Here is a 23859-nt window from a genome sequence, read left to right as displayed (position 1 = left end):
CCTGGTAAGCCTGTTAAAGTCTTCCAGGGTATCAAAATATGTGTAACAGAAGAATTCATCCCTCAGGCTCTGAGTGTGGAGACAAGGCTGTGGCACCAGTAAAATACCTTGGGCTAATCACATCACTGGGGTATGAGTTCTTGCCTGAAAAAGTCACCATCTACCAGAAAGTATATCTGATATTGCCCCACGAACAAACGGAATTTGTGTCCTTTTTCTGGACTTGGAAGTAATGAGAATTGTTACAGGTGAAAACTTTGGCTGAACATTTCCCTTTGTTGGACAGGAATTGATATTGAATAACTCATATGCAAATTCATTTCACAAATGAATTTGAAGCAGTGCATGGCAGGTTGCAGAGAGGATCTTCCATGAGGGTGCAGGCCAACAAACTGAAAGGCATTTTTTTTACTTAAAGCAGGGGACTTGCAAAAGCAGCTATGTACTGGAAATACTGACATTTTTTAGTTTTATTTTTTACTTTGTGTAGTGAATTCTTATAACTGCAACTCAGAGACACTTTCTTCCTCTTCCATTCGCCTCGTCAGTGTGGCTCTTCAATGGGAAAAATCCTAACTAATATCTTGCATTGCATTCCATCTCATTCTGCTAATGTAATCAAAGCACTTCAGGTGCAGGTTTTTATTTGTTCTCAAGGGTGGGTTAATTTCAATCACATTAAGTCATTTTGTTATATATTAACAAAAATTGACTTCAGATGTTCAGCAAGCTTCAGTAACAAAAACATAAGACAGACCGGCGTTTGTGGGGTTAGTCTTAACATTTTAATGTGAAGAATTGTTCTAGTAACTGAATGTTGCCTAATCAGTAAATGTTAAAGGAATAGAAAATAGAAGTGCTTATGGCAGAGGTAAGATACAGGCTTTTATCCCTGATATTAAAACTGACCTGGCAAGCTAGTGCATGTGTCATTTTGCTCATGGGAATAGTGCAGTTGAAGTCTGCGGACTGCATGCTCGCATAACAAATAATGATACTCTTGAGCTCTTAATGGATTTTCCAGGTATTGGGTTTAGTGCTGTCTGTTCTTTCTGCATACAGGGTTTTTTCTGCGTTTCTCCCACATGTTTTCCTGTCTTTTCCTCCATCTGCATTAATATTTTCCTCTGTTAACTCTTCTTGATGGTCTTCATTTATTTGGGTCTATAGGGCATTAATGAACTAAAGGTCACTGGCCAGCTAAACCAAGTGAGGAATTCTTTTTGTTTCATTTAAACTTCTGTAACCTAATAACCTGCTTCATTGGAGAAGACACTCACAGTGTTGTAGAGGAGTGTTTTTTCAGTTGTGATAAATGTCCTTATTCTTTTTCCATATGCTGCTTAGTTTCGTGTATGTTTTGTGCATTTGACCGCATTTTTTAGAGCAGTGTGGGCAAATTCTCCTGAGCAGTGCTGTGGTGTTCTCTACGATGCTTCTCAAACACCAGATTGCAGTGTTGAAAGAGTTGAATGGTGCTGCTAACCTTTTCAAATAACAACTGTATGTGTTTTCAATACTTGAGTACTTCTTTCATCACTGTTTACCAAAGAATATCAAATTGGTTCAGATTATCATAGTTAAAATTTTCTTTTCTCTGCTTGGATGCAGCTCACTTGGCAGTTGTTTGAGGAAGGAGATGGTACCTCTGGGAAAGTATAGCAAAAGAATAACGTGGTAGAGAGGGAGGAGGGAAAAGGGCTGTGTGGGTTAAGTAATCATTTGGCTGTCCCAGGCCAAAGACGTCTTCAGATTCCCTGCCTTGGGCAGGACTGACTTATATTTTTAAGAGCATAACACCTGAAAAACTAGTTTTATGTCTCTAGCAGGATCAAGAATCATTAGAAATCTATGTGTTGACAGGTCAAGTCACTAGCTATAAAAACCATGTAGGAAATCTCTAAATATCTAATTATTCATCGTGTAGTTAATTTATATACCTATATACTGAGATATTCAGTTATATCTTAGTATATTTAGGCATTAGCTATACATTCTCACACTGTTGTGTATTGAAGTCTATTAACTATTCAGATGTTTCCATTTGTTTTAATAGGACATGACAAATAATGTGAGTTTAGTAGCCAGTTGTCAGTTGAGATTTTTGAAATCTGGCTTCATGTGCTAGTTTGAGCCTAGCTGGGATATTTTGGTGAGAAGAATTAGATTCTAGGCTGTGAAAAGGAAACAGTGGTGATGGCTACTGCCCTCATAGGCTTGCTGAGATGTAGAAGAACAATAAATACAGATAAGAGTCGCTCTCCGTCTCTTCGGGCTGCATGAACTTCTCTCCCTAACTTGCCTGACTAATCCATCTGCTTCCTTACCTCCCATGGCCAACCCTCAAAACTCACCTTGAAGATAAGGCAAGATCTGGGGTAAGGTAGAAGAGTGGGGAGAAGGTGGAAGGGTGGTTGAGAGCCCCTCCTGGTGACTGGTTTCTGGGAGGGCTGTTGTGTTTTTGTATTACCTTTTTAATGTGTATATTTCTGTAGATACTGTAAATATCTGCTTGTATATTGTGCTGAGCTGTAAATACAGCTTCATTCTTCACATTTCCAGTGACTGAGTCTAGTCTGGGTGATTTTCCAAAGTGTGGGGGAGTGGGGAACACCCAAACCATCACACTTCAGTTAAAAAGTATTTTAAAAATCTCTTGTTTGTTTTTCTTTACACTAGAGAAAAAAATAATAAGAATGATAAAGTTTGTCAAAAGGTATTTTTTCCTTAAAATTAGATGATTAAAGAAGATGAAGGATAACCCATAGATAACAAACTAAGTTGTTGTTTTTCCTGATTTTTTTTTTGTGATGTTATTTGAGAATTAGTGTTTTGCCCTGGCCTGTAGTATTTGTTAATTTTTCCTACTTAAGAAGTCTCAATCAGCATTTGATTACTGTGTAAGTGACGAAGTTGAATGAAACCAAGTGCTGAAGAAGATATTTCCCTACAATTCAGAACACAGTAGTCCTTTCAAAAAAAGTCTCAGTTCTCCCAAGCTGTTTCTTTGCCAGCATCTCCCAGCAGTTTTGAGACACTTGACATCTCTTGAAATGTTGGAAGCAAAGTGGTGACTACAGTAAATTGCTTTGGTGTCATTCATTACAGCATCTCGAAGGAACGTTAGGCTTTGTCATAATTTCTAGTTTGTTTTTGATGTCTCTGTTTTAAAGTACAGAAAAATGTCTTAGGTTCTGCTACACTTAGTAATGTTTCAGTCATGTTTTTCTGTGGTTCACCTGTTTGGGTTTACTGGTGACCAATAAGTGTGGTTGACCACACATGGTACACTTAGAGTACTCATTTCCACCCTTAAAGTCATCAATTTTCTTTGCACAAATCTTCTAGGCATGTAATGTATTTGAAATAGAGAATTCTTTTTTCAAGTGTTGCTGAAAACACGTCATTCCAATGTTGTTGGAAGATTTGAATATCATAGGGCTCATTGTAAAAGTAATTAAAGTAAACCAGACAAAACCAGTATAAATAAACCCTTTTTGTTGTGATATGTGCTGGGCTCAGTCCTGTTCAATGTCTTTATTGATGATCTGGACCAGGGAATTGGTTTCAGATGACACCAAGCTAAGAGCAGATGTTGATCTGTTGGAGGGTAGGAGAGGCCTGCAGAGGGACCTGGACAGGGTGAATGGGTGGGCAGAGGCCAATGGGATGAGATTTAACAAGGCCAAGTGCAGGGTTCTACACTTTTGTCACAACAGCAACCCAAGCAGCATTACAGGCTGGGGACAGAGTGGCTGGAGAGCAGCCAGGAAGAAAGGGACCTGGGGGTGCTGGGATATAGTAGCTGAACATGAGCCAGCAGGTGGGCAGGAAAGCCAGTGGCATCCTGGCGTGGGTCAAGAACAGTGTGGCCAACAGGGCAAGGGAGGTTATTCTGCCCCTATACTCAGCACTGGTCAGGCCACACCTTGAGTGCTGTGTTCGGTTCTGTGCTCCTCAATTCAAGAGAGATATTGAGGTACTGGAACCTCACTGGAACGTCCAGAGAAGGGCGACAAAGCTGGTGAGGGGCCTGGAGCGCAGCCCCATGAGGAGAGGCTGAGGGAGCTGGGGGTGTTTATCCTGGAGAAGAGGAGGCTCAGGGCAGAGCTTATTGCTGTCTGCAACTACCTGAAGGGAGGTTGTAGCCAAGTGGGGTTGGTCTCTTCTGCCAGGCAAGCAGCAACAGAACAAGGGGACACAGTCTCAAGTTGTGCCAGGGGAGGTTCAGGCTGGATGTTAGGAGGAAGTTGTTGTCAGAGAGAGTGATTGGCATTGGAATGGGCTGCCCAGGGAGGTGGTGGAGTCACTGTCTCTGGAGGTGTTCAGGCAAAGCCTGGCTGAGGCACTTAGTGCCATGGTCTGGTTGATTGGCTAGGGCTGGGTGCTAGGTTGGTCTGGATGATCTTGGAGGTCTCTTCTAACCTGGTTGATTCTGTGATTCTAAGTCATGTTGAATAAAGTGTCCAGAAAAGTCATTTTAGTGTAGCTGCATCTACACTGCTGTGCTTACTTTAAGTCAAAACTACCTGAGGAAGAGCAGAATTTTTAAAAAGTGGGTTTTTTGGGTGAAAGAAAGGTAGTGTATCTGTCAGTATATCAGCAAATACAAAACCAAAAAGCAAATAGTTATTCTAGTTAAGACAATTAATAATAAATGATATTTTAACATAAAACTCTGTAACTTTGGAGTTTGGGGAAAAGAAGTGAATTGCAAACTGGTCCGTAACTCTGGCACTTTTATGTGTGTATTTGGAAAGGAAAGCTGTCCTGTTATCACAGGACCCACTTTTTCAGAACTTAACCACTGTCTCTTGCAGCTTGGCTTTAGTTTTCTCCCCAGCCAACTAATCAGAGTTGGAAACAGATTCTTGGTTCATTGCAGTCTGTTTTCTCTAATCCTACTTTTCCTACTTATCTTTCATTCACACACTTGTGTACTTGGCAGATGTTAATGGAATGCTTCTTTTGAATTCAACAGATACAATTCTCTGAAAATTATCAGAACAGAGATGAATCCATTAACCAGGAAGAAAAAAATACCACTTCAGTCTGTGATGATTTTGAATATCTAGGCACTGGAAAGGGGCTCGTTCTTAGGGATGTTTGGTTTAGTGTTTTCGGTTGAGGTTTTTTTCCCGTTGTTTTTCTTGGCATTACAGTTTATTGCATGTTGAGTGTAAATTTTTTTCTGGAGTGTAAGGCAGCCTGATGTGTTTTCACCATCAGTCCATGTAGTTTTCCCTAGATGCTTCAGTCTGTCCAGTTGTTTTGCTCCCTTTTTCAAGAAATAGTTCAAGAGAACAGGATTTTGTATAATTGTAAGTCATTTTAGAAGAGACAGTTTTACTTTGCTTCAGAAATCTTCATCTCAAACTTAATTTTTTAAATTAGTAGGTACTCTGCAAATCTATCTCCAGCATGCACTTCATGGAAAAACAACCCAAAAGCTGCCATACTGCTCCTTTGTTTTCAGCTGTTACTGTGTTCTTTATTGCTTGGAGCAGCCTGGGTTCCAGTAAGGAGTATACATCGATGTACAGTTTTGTTCTGAATCATTTTTGTCCGTAAATGTAGGCAGGAACAAACACTTTTCATACCTCGCAGTGGGAATTTTTCTAGATGTTGTCAGTGTACAAAATATCAATGCTCTCCTTACTGGAGAAAGCTGAGCAATATGTTCCCCATCTTAGTAAGTTCCTGTACCTTTGCAGGAGAAGTGTATTCTTTACACTTCCCACCGCATGCTTTCCCCACCATACTGAGAATTACCCCTGTTATGTCTCCTGATTCATGTTTCTGGAAAGCTGTGCTGGTGCTGGTTGGAGAGGCATTGATCTGTTACAATGAGCAGATGGAGATGCTAAGGTCATATGCAGTTCAGGAGTGAATCATAGGCCTTGATATTATGAATCTCCACAAAGAAGATAATTCACTTTGTCACTGAAAATAAAAGAAGCTAATTTATAGGCTTCTAATACTAAAAGTGCTTTTAAAGCTCATTATTCTTGCATCTAACTTACGCATGGGGGTAAAATCTCCTGAGCTCTAGATGTTCATTCAGGATATTAACTTTTAAAACGTGTATTCCAAATGCATATGTTGCAAATGAAACAGTTCTCTGAGAAGGTTGGAAGGAATTACACTATGCTGATATATGGAGAACAATGACGTTTGCAGTGTTTCTGTATTTAAGTGTGCTTTACTTTCTTCAGATTCCTTTATTCTCATTTCTTCCTGGGACGTTCATGCTTCTTTTGGTTTTCCTGATCTGAATCTCAGATGTGATCACATGCTGCTTGGTGTGTTTGAAGCAGTCTGTGGTTAGCCTAGATCAGCCCACTTCTGCGTTCATCTAAATAGTTCTGAAATGCAATACTCCCATAATGAGTATCTCTCCTGTGTAAAGTGCTTATTTAAAATAAGAACAAAATTGCTTCTCAGACTGCCAAATCTGTATTGTTCAAAGGATGCATCTGTGTGACTTTCTCCTTGGTACACAGAACAGCTGATTCTCCCTGACTACTGCTTTACTCACTTCTGTCTTCTATGTGTGGCCTCATGCCTTATCCAACTCATAATATTCCCAGCCTGACATGAACACAGACCTGTTATTTTGCTGTCAGCTTATTGCTGAAATCAGAGTGACTGGGCACTACAAACCCATGGGGTGCAGTAACAACTTGTTTGTAAAATAGGGATGTAGAATTGAGGTTAAGTGACCCCTGATTTTTGGATACTTTATGTGAGATTAGCCCAGGAATTTTTATCAGGTCATGTAATGCTTTGGAGGGGAAAAGTGTAAGTATAGTACTGAAAGGGAGGAGGGGGGAAAACACTTATGGACAAGACCTTTGAAATAAGATATACGTACAGAAAAGCAGAGACCCACGATTAGTGGGAAAGGGTGAAATGTAAGGTTTGAGTGGAATATCTTGTATTTTATTGGTCTGTAGCAGAGACAGGTCTGGAAGCCGATTTCCAGGCTAACATTTAGCTCTTTAAATAGAAGAGCCTTTGCTCCTCCTGTCTTCTTGCAATCCCTCCCACATTCACTGCATAGTTTCGAACTTCTGCTGTGAACATCTGACAGACTACAGCCTTCTTCACAAGTACAGTCTTAATTCATCCCCAGAGAGAGTCTCTAATGTTCACTCTCTGTGGCAAATTATTCTAAGACATGAACTAGATCAGAAACTCACTAATTGTACAAAAGTTAATGCACTCAAAAGTCATGATCTGTGAAGATGGAAGGGGCAACTGAAAACAAGCTAAAAATTACGGTATTTGAATCATTAACATCACAACCGTTAAATAGCATAATTCTTTCAGTGTAGAGACACCTTCTATCTGCAGCTTCTTTTCAATTCAGTATAAAACCAAACAAACTGAAAGCATTAACCTTCACGCTGTATTCTCTGAGCTGTAATGATTTTTAGCAACAGAGGTGAAACAATCTGCAAATGACTTTTAAACAGATCCAGGATTGGTGACTCAACCACCTCCCTAGGCAGCTCATTCCGATGCCTGGCCACTCTTGCTGTGAAAAGATGTTTTCTAATGTCCAGCCTGAACCTACCTAGTCACAGCGTGAGGCCATTCCCTCCTTTTTATCATCTCTAAGCAAACCAGTGAATGATATAGACATAATCATTATTTTCTTTTCACAACCAATGATCTGATTTCTCTCATTAAAATGTACCAGTTAGCCTCAAACCAGCACAATAGTCAAGTTCATATTTTTAGTTTATTCTTCATTCTGGCCATCACAGATGTAGGCTCAGAAAACAGGAAACAATTTGTTTCTTCACATATGAGACAAAACCAGGAATTTCCAGGCGACTTAGAGTTCATGCTCCTGTAACTGTAGATTCCTCTTTGATTCTTCCTTTGGATGCTATATTTTATCTGAGACAGAATCTCCTAACAGATTGTATCATACAGTCTGAATTTAAAATCTCTCAGCTGAAGTTAGGTTTCTCTGTGGAGCACACTGACTTCACCATTCTCCTGCATTACCCAGTATGTGTGACCAGGACCCTCAGTAGAAACCACCCCTCGGACAGGTTTCCCTTCGCCTGAAGGAGAAAATACCCAAACAGTTTTCCCTAACAGATTCTTTCCACGTACACCAGGGACTTTATCACCATCCACTGATTGTACTAAATGTGATTGTGCAGGTCCTGCTCTGTTTATGGAACCCCTAATATTTGCCAACCAAGTTGCTTGTGCTAAATGCTTGTCCCAGATTTTCAGAGTTCCACCTCCCATGGCTTTTAGGGTGGTTTTCAGCAAACCGTTGTAGCGCTCAATCTTCCCTGAAGCTGGTGCATAGTAGGGTATGTGGTAGATCCACTCAATGCCATGCTCTTTGGCCCAGTTTTTCACTGGATTGTTCTTGAAATGAGTGCCATTGTCTGACTCGATTCTCTCTGGAGTTCCATGTCTGCACATGATTTGTCTCTCCAAGCCAAGAATGGTGTTATGTGCAGTAGCATGTGGAACTGGATAGGTTTCCAGCCATCCAGTGCTGGCCTCTACCATCGTCAGCACATACTGCTTGCCAGAATGAGATCGAGGTAAAGTGATATATTCAATCTGCAGGCTTCACCATACTTGTACTGTGACCATCTCTCACCATACCATAAGGGCTTGATTTGCTTAGCCTGCTTAATAGCAGCACAAATGTCACAGTCATGGATGACTTGGGTGATAGCGTCCATGGACAAGTACATAGGACAATTTACCCATCGCATGTCCATCAGTATGTTGCATCTCTGCCGTGATGCCCAGACGAATCATGGGCCCACCGAGCTAAGAACAGTTCACCTCGGTGTTTCCAATCAAGGTCAAGATCAGAGTTGGTATCAACTTGAGAAATTTTAGCAGCTTGGTCTGCCTGCTGGTTGTGTTGGTGTTCCTCAGTGGCTCTGCTCTTGGGCATGTCTGTGTCTACGTGCCGCACCTTCACTGGAATTCTCTCCAGTCGTGCATCAGTGTCCTGCACACCAAATAGGCTTTCCTTTCCTCTGCCAACCATTCTTCTTCCAGTCCTTTAGCCAACCCCATAGAGCATTGGCTACCATCCATGAGTCGATGTAGAGGTAAAGGATAGGCAAATTTTCACATTCAGTCACATCAAGAGCAAGTTGGACAGCTTTTACCTGAGTGAATTGATTGGATTCTCCTTCTCCATCTCTCACTTGAGTAACTCTCCTGGTAGGATTCCAGACTGCTGACTTCCATCTTCACTTGTTCCCAACAAGACAACAGGAAGGAGGAGATTCCTCAGCAGGAGTTACTCTCTCCTGTAGGGGTTTTGTACAGTCTGTGCCTTCTGGCCAGTTGGTGATCACTTCGATCAGACCAGGTAAATTGAGATTATCCATTCGTGCTCATTGGGTTATCAAAGCCATCCACTTAGACCAGGTTGCGTCTGTGGCATGATGCAGTTATGAACTTCAGCCTTTGAACATCCTGTTGAAAACTGGCAGTCTAGGGGCTAAAAGAAGTTGTGACTCAGTTCAAATCACTTCAGAAGCTGTTTTTACTCCTTCATAGGCTGCTAATACTTCTTTCTCTGTTCAAGTGTAATTTGTCTCTGAGCCTCTGTATCCACAACTCCAGAAAACAAGGGGATGACTGCATGTCTCATTTGGAGCTTTCTGTCTGGAGGATACTGCCCTCCAGTCTGTTGGGACCTCCCCACTTAGCTGGGACTTCAGGTAACTACAGGAAAGTGTCTCAGCGAGCATGACTGCCAACTCCTTCAGCAGCCTTAAGTGTAAGCCATCGGGCCCATAGATTTATGTGTGTCTAAGCGTCATGGCAGGTCATTTATCACTTCCTCTTTTATTATGATGACCTTATTCTCATTCCCCCCCTGACTTCTGGTTCACGAGGCTGGATGTCCAGGGAACTGCTGGATGCAGTGCTAAAGACTGAGGCAAAGTAGGCATTCTGCTTAGCGTTCTCCTCATCCTTAGTTACTATGTTTGCCTCTGCATCCAATAAAGGATGGAGATTTTCCCTAGTCCTCCTTTTGTCATTAATGAATCTATAGGAACATTTCTTATTATCCTTAATGGCTGTAGCTAGTTTGGACTTTAGCTGTACTTTGGCTCTCCTAATTTTCTCCCCACATAGCTTCACTACATCTTTATAGTCCTCTTGAGTGGCCTGTCACCTCTTCCAAAGGTTGTAGACTCTCCTATTTTCTTCAGGCACAGCCAAAGGTCCCTGTTGAGCCAGGTCAGACGCCTTCCCAATTGACTCATTTTCCTGTGCCTTTAAGACTTCCCTCTTGACATATGTCCAACCTTTCTTCATAGTGGCTTCCCAAGGGGCTTTGTCAATCAGTCTTCTGAGCAGGCCAAAGTTTGCCCTCAGGAAATTCAAGGTGGCAGTTTTACTAACATCTCTGCTTATTTCCCCAAAGGTAGAGAACTCAGTCATCTCATGATTGCTGAGCTCCAGATGGTCTCCAGCCTTTACTTCCCCCATGAGTTCTTCTTGTTCTCAAGAAGCAGGTCCAGGAGGACACTTTCCCTGGTTGGCTCCCTCACCAATTGTGTCAGAACATTGTTCTCCACACACTCCAAAAACTTCTAGAACTGTTCTCTCCCTGCTGTATTGCATTTCCAGCAGACATCTGGAAAGTTGAAGTCCCCCACAAGAACAAGGGGTAGTGCTTGTAAAAACTTTTTTAACTGCTTACAAAAAATTTCATCTGCCTCTTCATCCTGGTTGGGTGGTCTGTAACAGGCTGCTTTTGCTGGCCTTACTCCTGACTCTTACCCATAAGGCCTCAACCCTATCGTCACCTTCATTAATTTGTATCCTTTCCTCTATGTCTCCCTAACATAGAGGCCACTCTGACACCTCTTCTTCCTTGCCTGCTCCTTCTGAAAAGTTGGTATCCATCAATTGCAGCACTCCAGTTGCGGGATTCATCCCACCAGGTTTCCGCAATGGGTGCTGCATCATAGTTTCCCTGTGGCACAGTAGCCTCCAGCTCCTCCTATTTATTGCCTAAGCTACATGCATTGGTGTATACACATTTCAGGGATGCAGTTGAGTTGGCATCTGTGATGCCAACACACTTCTCCGCAAGTGCTGGGCTACTACATCCAGGGTTCTCATTGGAAAGGCCAACAACATCCCTGTCCCCCTTTTTATAACTAGTTTAAAACTTTGTCAGTGAACTCAGCCAACTCAAGTGCAAAGATTCTTTTCCTGTTATGGGATAGATGAACTCCATCTGTTGCCAGTAGATGGAGTTCATCTGTCCCATATGGGAGACAGATGTGGCATGTCACTGAATTCAAGTATTTTCTGGCATCATGGCAGTAGAGAAGGTGACCCCTATCAGAGGGTATTCTTACTTGTCTTAGTGTCCCAGATCTCCTGTCTCCAGCTGCCTAGTTTCATGAGTGTGTTTCACTGGGTACAGGCCAGATGAATGTCCTGAATGCTGGGACTACTGCCATTTGGTACCAGGTCTACATCTCAGAGCATTTGGTTTTTCAAATAGGTACGGATGCAGCTATAAAATCTTATGTTCTTCATTATTTGTTTTTTCTAGGTCAGCCGAGCCTCCATGAAGCTATGTCAATGTCCTGTATAACTAATGGGAGTACAGGAAGCAGGAAAACAAGCCACAGTTCATCTGTTTCTGTTGCCAGAAAAGAAACCTTTTCATCTGCTGCAAAAAGGTACCTATTTGTTATGAAAATTTAAGTTGTATGTTTCTTGACAGAGAAGGAAACAGAGGAAGAGTTTTTGTTTCTGCATGACCCTCAACAAAGCTTCATCGTGTCTAGTAAATAAACTTTGGAGATGCATCGTGCTGCTGGGTTCTAAAAAGAAATCAGGAATGGAGAGTATTTCTGTAGTGTATAGTGTCCAAAATGCATTCTCAGTAAGAGGCAGAAAAGCCAATATAAATGGAAAATTAATCTGCATCTTTTTTCCTTGATTTTTTCCTTTTTTTCCCAAGGAAACTAAAGGACAAAACTCACACCATTGTAAAGAGTAGATAATAGCTTTGAAACAGTAATGAGTTGCGCAAGGTAAAAGGTTACATTTTTATGTAGAAAATACTACTCTGAAATATGGCTACTTAGTCTTCATTAGGAATATCTGTATCAGATCTCAAGTGTGTAAAAACAATACTGCATGAACTTCAGTGAGCTGAGCACCAAACAATAGGGCTTTTTTTTTCCTGGGCTGCAGGAGTAAACAGAATAGTTGTGTAACTACTTTCATCTGTGGGTCTGCTAGAATAGTGCTTCTTTAATCTCTAGGTTTTGCACCTATTTCTTTTTGTTGGAAAGGGCAGGATGCCAGATACAGCCACAAGACAGAGAACATTCTTATGTAAAACTGTGGCAAATTGTGTGAACTCTCTGGAGTAGTCTTCAGTAGCTGGTTTGTCTTCTAGTTTGGGTATAAAAACTGTGCTATACAACAAGACAGGGAAATTATGTACTTTGGGGATTAAAAACACTGTATGCAAATATAATCTGTGTGAAAGCAAACTAGAGCAAGCTTTAGTGCCCTTTAGAATTTGGGAAGCAATGGTAATGCCCTGCTCTTTGCTTTTCTCCTTGATGTAGCATTGCATATGTTTCTTTTTACTGAATCTTTGCTCATTTTAAAAAAGTAAATCAGAAAGTGATAGTTGTCTGTCTCTCTCTGCTAGTGTGACAGGCACTGGGACAAAAGCATTCCTGCAAGAAGGAATTTCTTAGCACTTTTCCATTAATCTTACCCCTGTGGCTCTTGGCACTTTGATGAGAGCCAGTCTTGTTCCCGTGGTGTTCAGTTTGCATTTGTGCTGAATCACCTTCTTGATTCATTGGCTGCTCAACACTTGACTACAGAGAAAGAGCAGAGTGGAGTGGCTGGCATCCCTTTCATCTGAGTTAAGGTCTTTAAAAGGAGACCTGGATAAGTCAAAAGAGGGCAGCTCTCACTAGGCATCCAAATAACTGTTCAGGGGAGGTTTTGGTGCTTTCAATACATCTGAAGACACTTAGTCTCTTCTTTAAGGCTTGTTTAGGAAGGCTGAAGTCCCATCTTCAGTTATCTTTTCAGCAGTTCCTTTCACTTCCTGTCTTTATACACTCCTTTGTGAAATTTGTTATTTGGAAGAAAATATACTTGCCTTTTTGTAAAATTGCCAGCTCAAGCAAGTTGAAAGAAAATGTCAAATCTCAGACTTCATAGTTGTGTTTAACAGCAGTACCAAATAGTGTTCCAAGAAGGAGGCCTAAATGAATATCACTAGTCCCATTTCCTTAAAGTTAGGGTAAAGGTCTGTATTTCCAAATTCTTACTACAGTTGAAAATGAGAATGTCAGCTGGTTGTGGGATGCTCCACCCCAGCTTGGCCAGGATTTTCTTTACAGGATGGAAGTTGAGGTGATGCAGCATGTGGGCATGGTCACCTGTTGATGTTAAATTACATTTTAGTTGCCAAACAGCCCCCATGATCTGCCTACAGATTTTCATATTCTAAATATATGTTACTGCTGTTGAAGTTTTGTGTCTATCTTGTGCAGTCTTTACATTGCATGTTTCAGTGGCTCTGGCCTCTGTAGACCTGTCATCTCTGAGAATTTCTTGTTTCATTTCCTGGACTGTTTAATCCTTGTTTTACCATCTAGTAACACTGAGGACATGAAGATGCACTGATGGCCTCTGCAGCTGCACAGCAGCAGCACATTTCAATAGCGCATTTCATTTCAACAGGTATGCTAAAATATTAGCTATTACTAGAACCAGAGCCCAGGAATGTAGCACAAACAGACAGATGATGTCCCGTTGGCAGAGATGAAGTCACATATATTTGAGGAAATTTCAGGCCTGTAGTCTGGAACTGACTTGTGGTAGAGGTGCCAAAACACTTTAAACCACAAAACATGCCTTGTTCTATCACTAGAGTTGAAAACAGGATTATACTTTGTACTGTTGATGATTGTCACAAACACCTGCTTGATTATTTTCTTTTCATATTCTTCTGAAAGTGGCTTCTGTTAGGAGTAGTCTTCATATTTCAGAATAGTCACCAATGTATTGAGGCCCTCTCCTGGTTTAAGCTTTCGGGAGACTTGAAGCCTAACAGAACAATAATATATACATATATATATATATATATAGGTTCCCTCTCCCTTCTGTTTTTAGGCAGAAGGGCAAAAGGGGTAGAGAACACCCAAAGAATAGTCTTGCTCCAATTTGGAAGTTAAAAGGAGGAAAAAAAAGGTATTTAAGGTAAGGGGAGTTACAAAAATATATAGGGAAGGGAAACTAATACAAAATGTATGCAAAACCGGATGGATGGCAATGGGTATAGGTAGATTCAGAAGGTCATTGGCTAGCCAGGTGGCAAAGTAGGAGCAGCTGGAACAGGGTGTGCTTATCAGGGGAAGGAGAGCAGAGAGAGAGAGAAACAGGAGGTTCCTCTGCTTTTGTAGGAGACCTAATAGCAAGGGGCAGGGGGTTAGCGATTGCACTTGGGGTCAGGTTCTAGACCACCCCCGGGTGGAGTCAGGAGGACCTGGGGTCAGGTTCAGACCACCCCCAGGAGGGGTTAGCCTTTGACAGATCCAAAGGATGAAACATTTTGCTAAAGGATATTGGAGATTATGCAAAAATAGGGCAGATAATAATAGGTCTCAGTTGCTCACATGTACACTGAAGAAATTCTTCATCAATGTGGGATTTGAAAAGAATGTTTGGACACGTTAAATGACTCCTTCCCCAAAAAGCTTTTCTTAGTAACCCACAAGAAAAGGTGCTTGCTTTTTTTAATTTGGTTTCAGTTTTCCACAAGACCTAGTTCAAGAGGTATTAGTGGGAGAACTGCTGTGCAACAGCAATCATAGTAAATTAAGCTGAAGAGCTTATCAGGAGAAAGCAAAGCAAATTCAGTACAAATATATTCAATATCAGGACTCTATAATTTGCTTTTCACACGAAAATAGCAGTCAAGAAAAGAAGCTCACTTGCAACCTGCTGGTAGATGAAAGAACCGTGCCGCAACCCAAAGTATGCCTTGTGCTGTATCTCAGAGAAGTCAGAGTGGTCCAGCAGAGAATTTAAGGATTGAAGTTAATGGCAAATAGTCACTGACAAGTCCGGTAAAGCCGTTGAAAATACTGCCACACTGAAGCTGTGGTTTCTAGGCTGTTGATCAGATGAGCTAAACAGGTTTGGGTAAGAAGATACAAAATATGAGACCAGGTGGGTAAGTTATATGCTGTCAGCATGTAGCAGTCACCTGAACACAATGTGAATTTCTGCCTTTCTTCATCAAACTGATGTTCCTGTCACCTAATCATCCTCATAACACTCAACTGGACTCTGCTTGGTACTTCCCTGTCGCTCTTGAACTATACTCTTGATTTCTGGTGTGTTGTTGTAAACAAGATACTACAAATAAAAAGAGGAAAGAGACAGCTAGTAATGACTTAACAGATGAATTCTTTTATGCCACCGTTGAAGACAAAACTTGATGGTAGTGTAAGCCATTGCTCTGGACCAAGTTAGGACCGTTGTTTGTAGACCTGCAAGCCGAAGGTAAGGAGGTCATTACATTTGTGTGTTCTGCCTCCTCCTGCCTCCCACATCCTTGTGCTGAACTATATTTTGAAAACCCTAAATCAAAGGAAAGTTGGAAGCATGTCTTCATTTTCTTTTTAAAAACACACCAAAAAGGTCTGTCACCATGAGAAATTTTGCACTTATGGGAGAATGAATGCAAAGGTGTCTAACTCTACCTGCTGGAGTAAGAAGAGAGAGATGTGTTTTGCTTAGTGACCAGAGAATCCAAGGATTTATTTCACAGTACTGCATTTGTTACCACAGACTGTGAAAAGATGAAGATTGTGTAGTGTGCTTTTGCCTTCAGCAATCCAAGCTAAGTCTTCTAATTAAAAAAAAAAATCTTTTTTTTTATTCTTTATGCTTCTAGTTAAAGGCTTCTATAAATTACTGACCAAAATCCCACTGTTCTTCAGGCTTTGTTCTCTGTAATCACGTATATGCCTTCACATGTTTTGTTTTCACCTCTCTTTCTGTAAATAAAATGTTACATTGAGGGATTGTATTGACATATTTAACAAGTAATTTGATTTACAGAAGAAATCCTGGGTAATAGCTATAAATGTATTTTTCATGTTCTTGAATGCTTCTAAGCCAGAGGAGGGTCTTGTGAATGTGCTGTTAAAACGGGAGGGCCATTTTTACTCATTTATTTTGAATGTTGTCTTACTAGGTTTCATTGTTTTGAATTCAAAAACAATGAAACCTAGTATGGTTCTGTAAACAGAACCACAAATGATTAAGACTACAGAAGGGTTTGGACAAAGAATTGGTGTCGGGGAGGAAAAATCTGGATTCTCCCTGTTAGTAAAATACTTTTTTTTAATTTTGCTTCTCAGGTTACTTTAAACCTAAGAAAAAAATCTTTATATTTCCTTTTTTTAGCCACTGTTTGTATCATGCTTTGTTTGTTTACTAAGACATTTGCCTTTAAACAGTTTTATTTAGTATTAAAAGTGTAGCCTGTGTAATACAGTAATACTTTTCTTTCAGGTGCTGCGGCTGTTTGTGTGATCCAGTGTATTGCAAAGCATGCTATTTTATAGGAGAGCCTTGTAAATAATATTTCTGTTTATATAGTGCACATTTGGTTATGTATTTAATGAATTAAAGATTATTAATTATGTGATTTTTAACTATTTTAAGTGTTAGCCTAATAAATAAGGACTAGGAAAAAAAACATATTCTTAGCTGTCATTTACTTAGCCTTGGGCACTGGTAAAGGGTTGGACTTGATGATCTGTGAGGTCTCTTCCAACCTTGGTGATACTGTGATACTGTGACTTAAAAAAGTGGTGACACATTCTGATGTTAGTCAACTAAGGATCAAAACAGCAATGAGTTTTCGGGGTGATTTCCTTTGAATGCTGATACAACCATGGAAAGCTGAGGGACCAGGAACAGAATTTCTCTTTTGGTGGTAGCACAAAGATAAGCAGTATCATGCATGTCCAGAAGTATAGAGATGTTGATATGTTGGTTTCATTGCAGGCTTCAAATTGGACATAGTGCAAGTCACACTCCTGCCTTTCACTTGCACTGAGCCTGGGCTGGCAGGGTGGTGAGGTGGGCACTGAGCTGAGCCAGAGGATGATTTTTGTTTTTTCTGAGAGTTGGCAGGCATGTCATGTCAGCCTCAAAGGCTGTAGAAGCACCCATGAACGAGGGATGTACTCAAGTCAAACTTGTACTCATTCTAAAATCAGAGCAAACTGGCACAGTAAAAATAAGCAAGCAATCTTCCACACGTCCCTTGCCTTTGTTACTGGTGGACCTTGTAAATAAATCTTACTTTAGCAGAATGCTAACCTGAAGAGTGAGTAAAGCATCAAAGCATTATTTTGGTGGTTATATGTTGTAAGTTGTTACATGCATCTCCCATCTTTTCACAGGAAGAATTTTCTCTCACCATTTTCATTTATGTGCTTGTTCTCTTTCTTCTTTTTTTTTTTTTCCACTATGTTATAATTTATTTTGCAGCAGTACAGAAAAAAAGAAGGAAAAGCCTCCAGGACAGAAAGAAAAAAAAGAGGAATCTCATTCTAATGATCAAAGTCCACAAACTCAAGCATCACCTTCTCCCCAGCCCTCCTCACAGACTCTCCAAACACACAGGCAAACTCAAGAAAGCAAGAGTTCTGCTCCAGCTAAAAGGTTTTCACACTACCACAGTACAGAACTAGAAAATGATTGTAATGATACTGAGTTCATATTTGACAACAAGTCATGTGAAACAGTTCATTCTCATGGTCAAGTTAATAAATGTTTGATATTTTTGGTGCCAGAGAAGATGCCTTCGGCATGCACTGCAACAGAGCAAATACATAATCCCCATAGTATTTCTTTGGGTGAAATGTTAAGGTTATGTAGGTGGCTTTTTATGCTCTGTGATTGAAATCCTCATATGCTAGATTACTTCTAATTGGTCATGATTCTAAAATACTTTGACCTGATACTTTTCAAGATACACTTCATTGTCTGGCATAGCTAAACTGTGGACTGCGTTTTGCACATGACCGTTTATTGTCTTCTGTCACAGCATGTGTTAAACAGTAGTATCATTGCAACTCTACCTTCAGTTTTTCTTCTGCAGTTATTCTTTAAAGTGACTGCGGTTTGAATTTATTTATTTTGCATCCTTTCCCTTTTGAACCCCTGTGAAGTTGCAGGGTGATTTGCTTCACTTTTTTTTTTCTTTTTTGGGGGTGTCAATTGTTTGGTTTGGGTGGGTCGAGTTTTTTGTTTTGTTTTGTTTGCTTGGTTTGATTTGTTTTTCATGAGAGAAGTTCTGGTTTTACACTCAAATCAGAGCTGACTGCCTTGACTTAGTTTACTTAGGATGGCCTCTAAGTTCCCACTGATTTTAGTGGGAATTAGGCAGAGAGAAAATAAGCTTACTTTTTTAAAATAGTGTTTTAAAGTCAAGGAAATGGAATTTAGAACCTGGGTGCTGATTTCTGGATTTCAAGCCCATGCAGTTCACTCAATTTGTTTTCTTTATTTTTTTGTTACTTTGTCACCTTACTGTTTTGGAAGGTGTGGAATTCTTTTAGTGTTTGGCATTTAGGATACTGACACAAGCTCTTAAACAAAATTTGTTGCTCTGAAATTTGCTGTAGTTCACAGGATTGTTGTCTTGCATTGCTCGAATTCACAGCTCTAATAAATACTTAAATTTTCACTTGATTGATGCATGTTATAACACTCCATAAAGGCTCTGTCTCCGTGTCTTGCACAAGCTCCTAAGTTGTCTGAAGCTGAACTTGTGGCCTGTTCTGCTGTGTGATATCTCACTGTAAAGGTGTTTTGTGAAGTCTTGCTTACTAATCTTTTGCAGTGCGAGGGGGAAAATAATGCCTCTGTCAGTCTCCTTATTGTTTAACTTGATTTGATTAACTTGTTTGTCTCTCAAGACTTTTCAGCCTCTTGAGGTGTGTGGGAAGGAGCTTGCCATTTCTAAGGCTGCAATTAAGGACTTACTTCTGCAAAAAGCATTTCTGACAAGATGAAGTATAATACTGTTAGCAGGACAAATGCACACTCTAAAGCAACTGGTTGAAGAATAATTTGGATGAGATCACTTTTGAACGTGATTAAGATGTGTGTGAAATTAATGGTTGATTTGATTACAAAACTTGAAACTTTCCATTAGATTAAATCTGCTGCAATAAGATTGCTAAAAAATTATATCAGAATTTATGGTTTTAATAATCTGAAGCATTGAGCCAAACCTGGCTTGCCTTAGTCATGTAAGAAGTTTGCAGACACTTTGTCAAAGCCATTCATATGGTTTAGAAAGTGCTATCTACAGGACAACCCTCTGAAACTCTAATCTGATGGAACTGTTCTGCCTTAGAAATCAGTATGTTAAAACTAGCAAACAGTTCATTAGGAGAAAAGTTTCTACTTTTCTTTGTTAGTTTCTTAAGTGTTTGTTTTTTTTAAACAAGCAAAAATTCTAACTTAAGGCCAATATCCTGTCGTTTCCACTTCTGTAATTCATTAGCAATATAGTAGTGAAGTACAGAGATTTTTTTTTTCCAAGTCTTTATGTAAGAGCATTTGAAAATGGAAAAGAATGCATCAAATATTTGGCAGCTGTCTTGCTGACTTGTTTTCATTCATCCAGTTAGAACTTCTTGACTAAACTTTTTTTCCTTTTTCATGCTTCAGCTTGAAGGAAGACCTAGCACTGCTTTTGTCTCCTGCTGCTTGATCTGTCTGTTGCATACCAGTTCCAGTTATTGTTATCTTACTGTTTTGTAATTTTAAAATGTACTTTTGTCTCTTACAGCATAAAGAAATCCTCAACTGCTGAAAAATCTCACAGTGCTTGGGAGGGTTCAGAGGACAGTCGTAGCAAGCTGCTGAGAGTAGCATCAACATCTAAGTTAATATCAAAAGTGGCAAAGAATGCAGACAAGTATGTATCGTTTTGGTACCTAAAAGCTAGTGAGCTTTAGAGTCAAAATATTATGAAATGGCATAATTTTAGTGAAATTAGTATATCTCTGTATGTGTGTGTATGTGTATATATATATATATATATATAAATGCATACATATATATATATATATGAAAAGACCATTTGCATGTTTTGCTTTTACCAGGCATACTGAGTTGCATAACTTGCCAGTGTTGTGCTGCAGGTGCCTATGGAATCTTAAAATTATTATGAAATATTACTGTATGATTTGAGTGTGAATCTTTTAGTGTTGTCCATTTGGGTTAGAAGATTTATGCACTATGAGTGAAGATTTGTGACTTAATGCTGCTGTTGGTAAGATTCCAACTTGTTTCTTCCTAAATGAAACTAATTTGAAAATGCAAATGTATTTCCTTGAAATTAAATTACTGGATTTGATGTCCAATGTGCATTCCTAAAATACACTGTAACAGTAAGAGTATACCTTAATGATTTCAGGTAGGTCTCTCAAATGAACTGTTTAACAGGTTCCTGATTGCATGTTGTAGGTAATAGGCAAGGGTCTTCTTTTCAGCTTCAACTTCAGTAGCAATACTTTTTTTCTTTTGGTTTGTGGTCTCCAGTGAAGGTCTCATCAGGTATTAATACCAGAGTCCTGTTAAGAACAGAGCCAAGAGTTTGCTTTTTCCTCTACCTCCATATTGTTGACCCCTATTGTGACCCACTTCTTATCTGCAGTACTCTGCCAGTTGGGATTCTCACATTCTATTTACACACTTAGTTTCATTTTATATATATATATATTAATTTTTTTTTGTTGATTTTTGGTTGTTTGGGTTTTTTTAATTGAAGTTTAGCTGCTGAATTTGTTGACATTACCGTTAACTTTTTGACCAAGGAGGAAGTTCTTGCCAGAGAGAGTGATTTGCCATTGGAATGGGCTGCCCAGGGAGGTGGTGGAGTCACCGTCCCTGGAGGTCTTCAAGAAAAGACTGGATGAGGCATTTAGTGCCATGGTCTGGTTGACTGGATACGGCTGGGTGCTAGGTTGGACTGGATGATCTTGGAGGTCTCTTCCAACCTGGTTGATTCTATGATTCCTATTGCCAAGATACCCTCAGCATGCTGCCAGCTTCTCCCAGCTTGATGTCATTTGCAGATTTCATATATTTCCTCATTAATCATCATTCAGATAGCCATGAATTGGTCCAGGGCAGAACTACTTGAAAATGCCAAGATACCCTCAGTAACAAACCTCCAGTCTTTTTTATGGTCATGTCTGCATTGCTCTCCTTAGCTTGCATGTGAGACTGTCCAATACATACTTAAGAGTCAAGAGCTGTGCAAGTACATTCCTTCTTTCCTAGGAATGGGAAGAACAAAAACATCTCAAGTTAATCTTGGGTGTGTATATCAGTACATTTACTTAAAGTTTTCTGCTTAGCCTGAAGCGCTCTGCAGAGCAGTGGAGAGCTGTGTGCGAGGAATTATGGGTTGCATATTTTGCAAATATTTATTTTCCTGTTAAAAATGGTTTACTTGTTGGGAATTTAAAAATCCCTTAGCAATTTAGATTATAGCAGGGTACTGCTAGATGAACATTTTGGAATGAAAAGTCTCTCTGTCTTGATTTCTAATTACCAATTTCATTTTCTTAGGTTTTGTTATGCTACTGAAATCTTTCATGAAGTGGTATATACTCCACATTTGCTAATAATAAAAAAGTTGTATTGATATTTTGGTTCACACATGATTAAACTAGAAGTATCTTCTTTTATTTTCCTGTGATTCTGCTTATTCTCTGAAAGACTTTAAATGTTGTCCTTTTACAGTCTGTAGCATAGAGAACTAAATCAAGTATCTAACAAAAGAGCAGACAAGGAAACATTAGAATTAATTATTCTTAGAGAAAGTTGTCTGTTCATAACTTGGAGCTATTGTACCTAAAAGTATTTGGGAAAAAATCAAAGTTTCAAGCACTATCAATTGTAGACCTTCATCAGGACTGGGTTTTATGTTGTCTGTGTATCTCGTTCTTGTGTTCATGCCATTTGCATTCAAGAGTACATGTTAGTACTAATTTCTTGCATTCTGTATGCCCTATTTCTAAAATAATGGGTTGGTATTGTGCAAAAACATATTGTCATGTTGCATTTATCATTCCCAATTAACAAACATCCTAACCTGCTTGAAGTTAGCCAAGTCTTGTGCAAGGGAATAGAATTCAGCCCCTTATGGGGGCCCCAGGACAGAAATGCTTCACGTGTGCTTTGCACTACCAGCCTAGGATATGAGCCTTGTTCAGTAAGCTCAGTCTGTAAACCAGTGCTGGGCTGTAAATCAGACTGATAAAGCTGTAAGAAGAAAGAGGAGAGGGTTCCCACGGCAGCTCATAATTCAGAGTTTTTCATGCAAGAATGGGAATCCAGTTTTAGTTTTTCATTTGGCAGTGTGTTGAAGGGTGATTCAACCAATAGCCAGAGATTACTTTCCTCATTCATATGCTTGACTCTTTGTCACTCTTAGAAAGAACTGACTTCTGTCCCACTAAAAATACTAGATGCCACTCATACCTTCCTGCTGAATTTCAGATTAATTCAGGAGAGTTTACTATGCAACGTGTTCTGCTGCCTAGGAGCGTTAGTCTGTTAGGAGGTAGATCTTACGCTGAAAGTCAGCATTTTTTCCCTCTTCACAGCACAGGACTGAAGGACTTTTGTGATTAGTTCATGCCTGGTTATGGCAAGGAGAGACATTTCAACTGCTGTTCCTTGAACACTTTTTGTTGCATGTCCAGTAGTCCTGCATGGATCTGGTTTAAATGAAACTGCAACTTGCTTGCATTTAATCCACCTATCCAACAGGGTTAATTCCTAGAAAAAAAATGTGTTTTGTGCTGACAGCTTATTTTGACAGGTGGCAAATGCTTTCCATGCAGGCCTGAGGGTATTTCTCAACTTAAAACATTTGGTTATTACAAAATGATATTTGGCATGCACAAGGAATATGCCCTCCACAAGTTATTCTTGAAAGCTTTTTGTGTTTCATTACTATCACAGCAGCGTTTAAGAACGTTTGCTGTAGGGACTTTAAATTGCTCAAAAGGTTCACTGAACTGCATAAAATAATACGTGGCTAAAAATGCACAACGATGACCAAAATTAGTTATGTAGCATCCTATGATGCATTTAACACAGAATGTGATGAGATTGCCAAATGCAGTAATATGTAAGAACTTGATAGTGTTGGCCTGATAAGCATTTCACATTATTAACAATGTTATTCTGAATTCTTCCCCAGGCATAAAGATGTCATCATCAGCCAAGGTAAATAAAAGCATTTTATTTTTAAATACTGGATGCAATTGAAAAGATTTGCTTTTGACTTAGCATTTCCTGTAAATAAATGCATTGGAATATGTGCTTATGAAACAGAGGTGCCATGGTCTAGCCTTGAGCTCTGTGGTAACAGGTTGGACTTGATGATCTATGAGGTCTCTTCCAACCTTGGTGGTACTGTGATACTGAGGTATAGAGCTAAAATAGCATTAATAGTTACTCCAAGAATTCACCTAGCCAAATGTTGCTCAAGACCTGTATAGGGACTTGGAAATTATGGAGAAATGATTCATCAAATTGGATACTTAGAAAGGGCAGGAATTTTTGATGGGTGGTGGGAGAATTCATTTTGTGAAACAGAATACTTTAAGTTGGATTATTTTCTCAGTGTGTATCTGCATAGGGAGACAGCTTATAAAACCAGTACCTTAAAGTTTTGACCTGTGTGCCAGTCTTCATCCAAGTAGGTATGAGTGAGACCTTAGAAAT

The 23859-nt window shown here is 39.7% G+C and overlaps 1 protein-coding gene across 4 annotated transcripts in view; it reads left to right on the top strand.

Annotated features, from left to right (window-relative positions):
* The window catches only part of EML4 (EMAP like 4), a 98002-nt gene that overhangs the window by 24117 nt on the left and 50026 nt on the right, over nucleotides 1–23859 (top strand). For 2 of the 4 annotated variants that reach the window (XM_064164394.1, XM_064164393.1), the window contains exons 1-4: nucleotides 11589–11714; nucleotides 17587–17760; nucleotides 19901–20029; nucleotides 23333–23358. In XM_064164394.1, coding sequence (XP_064020464.1) covers nucleotides 11608–11714; nucleotides 17587–17760; nucleotides 19901–20029; nucleotides 23333–23358 — 436 coding nt within the window. In that variant the 5' untranslated portion in view covers nucleotides 11589–11607. Of the gene's footprint in view, nucleotides 1–11584; nucleotides 11715–17586; nucleotides 17761–19900; nucleotides 20030–23332; nucleotides 23359–23859 lie in introns of those variants that run through there. The other 2 variants (XM_064164396.1, XM_064164395.1) reach the window with 2 other exon arrangements.

The sequence above is a fragment of the Pogoniulus pusillus genome, chromosome 25, assembly GCF_015220805.1.
Source record: "Pogoniulus pusillus isolate bPogPus1 chromosome 25, bPogPus1.pri, whole genome shotgun sequence".
NCBI classification, from domain to species: Eukaryota; Metazoa; Chordata; class Aves; order Piciformes; family Lybiidae; genus Pogoniulus; species Pogoniulus pusillus.
This window is presented reverse-complemented; position numbering and strand designations above follow the sequence as displayed.